Below are 9,570 nucleotides of genomic sequence, written 5' to 3' on the forward strand. Positions count from 1 at the left end.
TTCTTTCCTGTGCCCTAGACCTGTGTATCTAGCTAGCTCCAGCTGGATATCCTACAGAGCTTTCAAACTCTGTCATAGACAGAACTTGCATTCATGCCCAACTCAGACTTGCGTCTCCTTTATTAGTGAATGGCAACTTTTTTTTTTTTAACCAAGCCATCTGTGAGTCATCAGCCTTGACTCTTCTTTTCCTCACATTTCTTGAGATTTCATGTCCCATTAATTAATTCTGCCTCCTACTTCTTGGACCTATTGAATTCATCTCTACCACCTCTGTTCTTTCAGCCTTTATACTGGAATCCAGTTAGGGACAGACCAGAGCAGGGCTGCCATGTAGTTGTGCAGGTTGGGGCTGAATAAGGGCACCCAGCTGAGGCCAAGTGGGGCCTGGCAGTAAGTCCCTCTGATTCATACAAGGCATTTTGTGGGTCAGTGATGGCTGTGCCACAGGGCATCTTGCACCGATGTGGGGGAAACACTGGTTTTCAGTCCTTTTGCAGATCTCAGCGACACGATACACCTTGGCACCACGTCCTTTCCCACAACTGCTGCCCACAGCCTCCTTTTTACTTGGTTAAAAAAACAAACTCTTCACTTCAGAAGGAAACTCCTGCAAAAAGTATCTTTCTTAATACAGGCAAGGATGCTGCTTTCCTGCAACCTGTCTCGTTTTCCAAATGAAAATGTTGGGGTGGGATGAAGAAAGGTGCTAGTCTAATACTGGTTAAGAAAAGCTGTTCACTGGTGAAAATCTGGGTTATTCAGATTTCAGTATTCAGGCCCTGGTAATTAATGTCCTTTTCGCCAGAAGGCTTTGCATCCTACCCCGAGCATTTAGATCTTCTGTCCCTGACCAGTGTCATCCCCCTTGAAACTCTGTAGAAAAGTATGATTTTCAACTTAAACATGAAATAGGACATTTCCTTCTATTAACAACACTTTATGCTTTTGATTCTCAGCTGTAATCACTTCACCCCTTGCTGTTTCTTGCCTTTGCTTCTACTCTCCTCCCTCAGCTGGTTAATCCCCACCTCCACCCCGCGGCTAGGTAGAGGACAAGCCACCTTGAAGGTCACTCTTTAGTCTGCAAACTCCTTGAAAGCAGTGGTCATCCTAGTAAATAAATATTGAACCGAACCTCAAAGCAGTTCTCTCTCTGGTATCACTTCACCAGCCTACAGGCATGTACTCATCCTCATCCCATTTGGTCAAGATGGTTAACTTATCTTCAGATAGCAATGCAGTGATCTAAAGGCTTCTTGAAACTTTTTCTGGAGTTTTTCAATGTCATGCAAAGTTGAACTTCTCAAGTTTCAGAGCAGGTCAGAAGATTTAACCTTGCCTTCCCTCCCAAATGTTTCTAAACTTCTAAGCCTCCAGGCAACCAGGTATAAGCATTCCTTGGGCCTCACGTCTGCAACAGCAGAGCACAGTGAAGTGTTTGAACCACGTGATCTCATACGTGCTGGTATGAACATGTGCCGAGTGGCTGCTAGGCTTAAGGAAGGATGGTCCAAGCTCTGGCTGATGAACCTTCTACAATTTTAGAATAAGCTTTTCTCTCACCACTGTTTAAAAACCCTTTTCAAACTGTAGTATGTACTGAACATGTAACTTGCAGCCTTTAACACCTGTTTATATAAACGGGAAACTTAAGGCATTAAATAAACTTTCTACATTTTCAAAAAGATGAAAATTGGCTTAAATTTTCTAAAGTGAACATTATCACTCCTTCCACATTACACTCACGTTAATGGTTTTTATGCCCTTAACCTTAGATAATTTAAAACACTGCTGATGGTGTAGATCTGGCTGCTGTAATAAGGAGCTGTGAATTTTGCCCAGTGTATTGGCCAAAAAAGGCAGTGCTAGACAAACTGAGATCAAACCTTGAACTTCCTTAGTGCAAGGGATATGATTTACAAACTGCTTGCAGTCAGGATTGAAGTGATTTCCCTAAACCATGGGTGGGATTACGATTATTCAGGGTTAAAAAGTATGTTCAATTCATATTCATACCAAAACACTTAAAAGAATAATGGACACAGGTTAAGGTAGAACCTAGCATTTTATTTAGATCTTCATTAAACTGTTGGAATTGAGAACCAGACATACGTAATAAACCTCCAAAAATAGATGCTGAAAGGCACTTTCTGCTTAGGGCAAGCAGTCATGGAATAAGCATGTAAACAAGCTGGCTTCTCTGTACCACACCAGCCAAGTCAGCTTTCTCCATGGCCAGCTGCACCAGCTCTGCCCTCCCTTCTGTTAACACCAGCCAGAACCCCTGTAGGTCTAACCCAAGGTTTTTCTGTAGGACACCTTGGCCTACCTGGGAATGCTGGAAACATGTTAAAGGAATCATGGTGTTGAGGAAAAAAAAAAAAAAAAAAAAAAAAATTTAAAAGCTGCCATCTGAGGTGATGGCTTCTCTGTACTTACGCCATACCCCAGAATACAATAAATAAGCAATTAGAAAATGTTCAAGTATGAAGGGATTTCCTCCTCCCCGCCAAAAGCACTGCTCTCTGAAGGAAGCTGGTTTCTCTGTAGCTACACCAGCTGTTCAGAAAGCTCATTGGACCTGGTTTTGAAAACAAAACAAAGTTAAAACCCTGGGAGGACTTATTGTGCAGTGTGGAGTGCTCAGTCTTTCTTATAAAGAAAAAAAAAGTTATCTGGTACCAAAGTGTGCAACCTACAGACCCTCAGGTACAGCCCTGTGACTTCTTTGTATGACATCACAAGGGTGCCAAGTGCCTGTTTTTCTAGAGCTAGGAGTTGGTGGTTTGGCTAGTGCTGAAACCATGCATAGGATTGATTTACTAAATAAAAACCTTATTACGTACGTCCTCCAAAAGACAGCTGAAAAGTGGAGAGATTTTGATTTGGTGCTGTTTAAGAGATGGCAATTAAGAGCATAAGCACCAGGGAGATGGTTTAATGGTAACTGCCTTTTTTTTTTTTCCTTTCTCATGTCAGGCTAGAGCTCCAACTGGAACTTGCGTTACATGCAAGAATGATTGGATAGAGAACACTCCCTGACAAAGAGCTACATAATTAGAAATGGATCAAGTTAAAGGGAGGATAAGGGAAGGCTTCACATTCATAATAGAGCTCAAGACATTACAAATTCATGCTGACAGGGCTGTGGCATTGCCAGACAGAGGCTATAATGGAACTACAAGTACTTTACGTGCACGTTACAAGGACATTTTCAGCATTTGGTGGGAAAGTCAATGCAATTAGGATTTTAGAAGGCTGGGTGATAGGGCACAAAGGTTCAATTTCAAAGCATTGTTTACTACAGTGCTGTTGGTTTGTTTCTAGGCAGTTACATGGATCACCTATGCTCACTAAATTCATTATAATGGTGAACAAAACACCTAGGGACAGAATAGCAAGCCCAACTTACAGTCCCCCACACAAGCTAAAATTCATGTCATTGACTAGAGTGACTGCAACTGATCAGGAGCTGAAAGAGGACAGGAAAATTTAGGAAGAAGGGCCCTTTCCCTCAGAGCTTGAAGGCTTCTCTGTAGCCTACGCCAACAAGTCTGGGGAAAAAAGGCTAACACTTTCAATATTTAAGCTTTTTGGGCACTTCCCATGGGAAGCTGTCCCTACCAAAGTGGCCATAGGCTGCAGTCCTCTGATAAATTGGCTTCTTCAGATCCAGATCCCTGGAATATACAAGTCCGTAACTTAATATGTAGCATTCAATTAAATTAAAGCAAAACAATCAGCAAGACTCATTTTCAAGACTTCTGGCAAATGAGTTCAGTTCTCTGGGGTATGCTAGGAAAGAAGTTTGTGGCAAAAGTGTTTGTTACTTCCCTGGTGTCCAAACTCCTTGCACAGTCCTTATTAGTAACTATAGTTCTTGTTTTTCCGTCCCTGGCTCAACAAATATGAAAACTTGTCATTATTCTGAGACATTGCAAGTGTCAAAAGCTCATCTAAAATCATGGAATACTTACCGAGGTCCCATGCCCACACCCTACCATGGTTATTTTCTTTGTAACAGCCATGCCCATTCATCTGTACTAAAATTTCTTTTAAGTAAACATCCCTTAGGTAACAGGAGCACAAAGCCTATATCAAATGTGGAGGACTTTCTAGGGTGGTTAGTCTCAGCCATGCAGCACTGTAATTTTAGAGTTTTCCTAATAATTTAAGCCTTTACTGACGGCAATTTAAAAATGACATCAACACATTCTAGGAATTACCATGTTTCCCCACTCCAGTCTTCCTTCACACCTTCACTTTCTCAGATTTGAATATATCAAGTATATATACATACACACCCACACCCTCAACGTTTTTCACTAGCAATAGTCTTTACCATCTTTACCTGACAATGACCCCAGGGCGGAGGTCAAAATTCTTCTTCACAATCTCTAATAGCTCTCTCTCACTCTTCTGAGAGGTGCCATAATGGAAAATGGAGATAGACAATGGATGAGATACTCCAATAGCATAAGAGACCTAAAAGAATTTAAATGTCGCAAGAGTCAGTGATCAAAAGACCCACATACTTGTGTAATACACTGGTATCAAAAAAAGACAAGTAGATAACTGCTAAATGCCCTCCCGCTTACATGCCTTTTAGTCAACCCAGTTATATAGAAGTATATACCTGAACAAGAACCCTTCTGCACAGACCTCCTTTAACAAGGGATTTTGCCACCCAACGAGCAGCATAAGCAGCTGAACGGTCCACCTTGGTATAATCCTTTCCTGAAAAGGCACCTCCTCCATGAGCTCCCCAACCACCGTAAGTGTCCACAATGATTTTCCGGCCAGTCAAACCAGCATCACCCTGAAATTATAGGATTTAAGTTACTTTATGCCTAATCCTTTCCAGTGGTTCTAGATCAGGCTTGTTAAATGGTTATTCAATATCACTTGGCAAATATCCTCAGAAGAGGCACAGGTAGGCTTCAAAAACCCTAGGAAAAAGGTGGAAGTAGCCAAATTTTAGCAAGTAACAGAAGACCCAAAAAAGCAACTGAATTGACATTGTAAGACCTTACCTGAGGCCCACCAATAACAAATCTGCCACTTGGCTGCAGATGATAGATTGTATCCTCATCAAGATACTTTGCAGGTACAACGGCTTTGATGACTTTCTCCTTTAGGGCATCCCTCATCTCATCTAGACAAACTTCTTCATCATGCTGAACAGATATAACAATTGTGTGGACTCTGATGGGAAGCACAGCACCTCGGTCCTGCATATACTGCACAGTCACCTTGAAAGTGAAACAGATCATCAGAACATCAATCTATTAAACAATAGCTTTGTTCCTGATTCTCTACCCTACATTACAATACGGAGAACAAACCATATTCTTCTCTTAGCTTTAATCAAAGCACCTTACTGAAGTCCTGTGCCAATGTAATGTGTGTAGTTTTGACACTCGTCACTTACTTGAGTTTTAGAATCTGGGCGTAACCAAGGCAAAGTGCCATTCCGGCGTAGTTCAGCCAGTTTGGCATTGAGCTTGTGTGCTAAGACAATGGTTAATGGCATACATTCCTCTGTTTCATCAGTGGCATAACCAAACATCAAACCCTAAAAAAGGAAAAGTTACCAATGCAATCAATCCAAGCTTTAGAATTTAATGTTAGAAGAGATGCAAACAGATGTCTACCAAGATACCTGGTCTCCTGCACCAATGTCTTCCTCATTCCGATCAAGATGAACACCTTGAGCAATATCTGGTGACTGTTGCTCCAAGGCCACTAGCACGTTACAAGTCTTGTAGTCAAACCCTATAAACAAAACGATGTTTTTTTGGTTTGTTTTTAAAGGGCCATAGCAATACTTTGTATTTACGACAAAATAAATTTGTCATTTTAAAATTATCTGGAATTCTAAATGCTGCTAGAGAAATCAAATATACCTAAAACTTAGTACTTTTAAAGAATAGGGCTGGAACAAAAACACTAAAAATATACAAGCAGAATTAAATATTCCCAGGAACACTCTAGAAGATATAGCTAGAGAGGACTGAAAAAAAATACCTGGAAAAATGAGGTTAGAAAGCCCACTCATTAAAACACACCTTTGGAAGAATCATCATATCCAATGTGCTTAATGGTTTCACGAACCACTTTCTGGTAGTCAACAGCAGCTCTGGACGTAATTTCCCCAGCAAGAAGGATCATTCCAGTTTTAGCAACAGTTTCTAGTAAAAGAGAGGTTCACAGTCAAACATCACTTTTATGAAGTAATTTTCATGCTACCTTTTCATCAGGTGATAAAGCAGTGTTCTGAACCTACCACAAGCCACTTTGGCATCAGGGTCCTGCTGAAGGTGGGCATCAAGAACAGCATCACTAATCTGGTCACAAATCTTATCTGGGGAAGAAAAAAATTCCTGGCTTAATTTCTTTAATTCACTGATAATGTCATGTATGTCATGCCCCCTTCCCCTATAACTACAGCTGGGAAGATCTCTGTGTTTTCTTTTAAAAAAACTGTGGCACGAATTCCCTGGCAGTCCAGTGGTTAGGACTTCGTGCTTCCACTGCAGGGGTCATGGGTTCAATCCTTGGTCAGGGAACTAAGATCCTGAAGGCCGCTTGGCAGGGCACCCTCCCCCCACCAAAATTGTGGCAAAACCTATACAGCATAAAATTTACCAATTTAACCATTTTCAAGTGTACATTTTCAGCGACATTCCAAGTATGGAGATCTTAACCGCTATACTGCTTTCGCAGAAACCATTTCCCTGAAGAATAAATGCTGGATATAGTGCTACATGTTTCCTAACTTGACACCTTGTTCTTCATATAGCTGTACCACAGATCACCAATTCAGATAAGCCAGCAGAACACCCAGCATGTTTAATACATTTAAGCTCATTGCAGTATATGCACTTTACACCTTTACAAGGACTTCAGTCCCATCTTTAAAGTATATCAGACATTTTGAAAAATTAAGTTCCTAGGCAAAAACAATTTCTATTGTTAAACAGGATAGCCACATAATGGAGATTGATTAAATGGAAGTAAGTAGAAAGTGTTTTATCTTCCATTCAAAAGCAAAGCAAGGAACATTTACCTTCACAGCATTAATTTTCAAAGACAATGGTACTTACATCTTATCCCCCGAATTTAAATTTTTCATTATAAATCTAACCAACCAGAAAGGTGAACCGTTTATCAGTCTCTCCCTGATTCTAAGGAACGCCAATTAGGGCAGTGAGAAATAAAGTCAGAGTTAAATGATGAAAGCAACGACACTTCATGAACAAAGGGAATAAAACGGCATTTGATTTTGTGTTAAGAGTAATCCAGGAACAAGAGCCGAATAGACTGGAAAATCCCCAAATGTATTCTGAATCCTTGCTGATCTTCCCCTCACTGTACTGCCCTCTATTAAAAATCAGGAGAACAGAAAAAAACCCCGAATATCACTTTCCTAAATTTTCTATAACCATCTAAAAAAAACTTAAGCAAAATGTGTACCGCAGTCCAGTCAGAGGCCCAGGACAATCTAAACATTTACAAATGCCTGCAGCTTTAAGTTAATAAAAGGCGGTTCAAATACACAGTGCAGTTCTCAGCGCTGGGGGAAAACAAACAAAACCACCCACACCACACCTGACCTTCACTCATCAGGATCTCGGGGTTTGTCCTCTCCTCTACCACTAGGTTGCTCGTGGGATTTCATCATAGGCACAGTAAGCTTGCTAGAGGGAAATGGATCCTTAAACCAACAGACGAGGCATCTGTCATTGTGGTCATCCCAAGAAAGGGCTGGACCCGTCTATTAGAATAACGATCTTCACTAGGTGAGGTTTTCAGGCTGGGATCGAAAGTTCCTTGAAATAGCTTCATTCGTTCACGTGTAAATTGATCGCCATAATGGCGGACCGGTGGACAAAGCCCGGAGGATGATATATGGAGTAAAAACCTTGCCTAACAGACAGCCCCAACGCAATGGCGCCATACACTTAATTCATGCTTCCTATCCTTTTCACGCACGATCCAAATAAGGAATGCCTCCTCCGACAAGCACTATATTTAGTTGGAGGCTGTCACCTTGACGCGAGGCCATATACCGGCTAAGGACATGTCGCATTCTTCGGTGTAGCCAAAGAATTAACGGGAAGAGCGGAGGCCCGGTGCCCCGGGCCACGCTCTGCAAACCAGCCGGCTCCCTCGCCCAGAAGCCACATGCGGCAAACACGTGGTTGAGGCTGCAATGCGGGGCGCGCGCTCTCGCGGGCCGGACGCGAGCACGCGAGGCGGGCCGCCCACTCGAGGTGGCTCGGACCGCAGGGCGGGGAGAAGGAACTAGTGCCCTCCCCGGCTAGAACACGAGCGGCCACGGCCCCCGCCCTTCTCGTTTTCTGGAATCTTCCGCATGCCGGGGCGCGCGGCCGGATGGGAGGGGAGGAGAGAGGAAGGGGGGGCGGCGGCCACGCGCTCGGCAGCGGCAGCGCCACGAGGAAGGCGCGCGGCCGCCGCTCTTTCCACCAGCAGCCGGGAGAGGGCCACCGGCTTGGGCACCGCGGCCGGCGGATTCTGCCGGCCAGTCCCGACCCCGCGCCCCGCCCCTCGCTTCGCTTCAGGCCCCGTCACCTCACCTGGGTGGCCTTCCCCCACAGACTCGGAGGTGAAGAGGAACGTGCCCTCCTCGATGAACGCGTCGTGGAAGCCGTTGAGCTGCCCGTTCATGGTGGTGGCGGTGAGTGAAAGTGGCGTTGAGGAAAAAAAGCGGCGAGCCGACAAGTGCGAAACGCGCTAGCAAAAGACCGCGTTCTTGTCAGCTCGAGCGGGCGGCGCGGAGCAAACGAGGCGGCGGGCAGCGCGGCCTACTATTTATACACGGCGCCCGCGCGCGCCCGGCTCGGGCCCCGCCCCTCGGCGCCGCGCGCCAATGCGCCACTCGCGCGGGGACGGGGGAGGGGAAGGGGCGGTGCACCGAGGGGAGTTCGACCGAACCATTCTGCCAGGCAGGGGGAAGGGAGCGGAGGTAACGCGCCCCTCTCGCGAATATTCGCCATCTTAAGCACTAATAAGGAGTGAGGGGAAAGGCAATATACTGGGTCGTTGTATGCTTCCGTGTTCGACGTGGGAGGAAGAGAGACAAGGGCTTTATGGGCCTGCTCCCCTGTGCTGTGACAATGGCACCTCCCTTCCGACCGTTGGCCGGGCTACCTGGCCGCTAGGTCGCGTCCCCCAGCGGGGGCAGCGGGAATCGTCGGGGGTTTTGTCCTCTGGCTCTCCCCGAGGGTCTTTCCGGCTGCCCTGCCTGGGGATGCCCGGGTGACAGGGAGCCAGTGGCCCACAGCCACGTGAAAGTGGCCATCTTGGCTGGTCAGCGTACGATCCTTCGCACGGCCTTGTGCATCCTCGCCCTGAGCGCAGCCGGCGGCTGGCAGCCCTGCGGGGGGCCGTCTAGTTGCTGGCAATTTCTTGGTTAATGGTTCTGTGGTGAAAATGGCCGAAAAGCGGAATAAAGAGAGTTCTGTCATCGATTTCAACGATTGCCGTCCCCCTTCCGCCCCCAGCGCTACAGTTTCTGAGAGAGGCCCTCACTCTTTGTGGACC

The 9,570-nt window shown here is 45.1% G+C and overlaps 1 protein-coding gene across 1 annotated transcript; it reads right to left on the bottom strand.

Annotated features, from left to right (window-relative positions):
* Positions 1-2,049: 2,049 nt before the first annotated feature.
* On the bottom strand, positions 2,050-8,735 carry MAT2A (methionine adenosyltransferase 2A). The gene is made up of 9 exons (XM_060027433.1): positions 8,604-8,735; positions 6,290-6,367; positions 6,072-6,194; positions 5,666-5,778; positions 5,435-5,578; positions 5,037-5,255; positions 4,640-4,822; positions 4,355-4,488; positions 2,050-3,683 (listed from the first exon to the last, which is right to left on the bottom strand). The coding sequence occupies exons 1-9, from the start codon at positions 8,692-8,694 to the stop codon at positions 3,581-3,583; spliced, it is 1,188 nt and encodes a 395-aa protein (XP_059883416.1). The 5' UTR covers positions 8,695-8,735; the 3' UTR covers positions 2,050-3,580.
* Between the last annotated feature and the right edge of the window lie 835 nt (positions 8,736-9,570).

Source organism: Delphinus delphis, chromosome 12 (assembly GCF_949987515.2).
Source record: "Delphinus delphis chromosome 12, mDelDel1.2, whole genome shotgun sequence".
Taxonomy (NCBI): domain Eukaryota; kingdom Metazoa; phylum Chordata; class Mammalia; order Artiodactyla; family Delphinidae; genus Delphinus; species Delphinus delphis.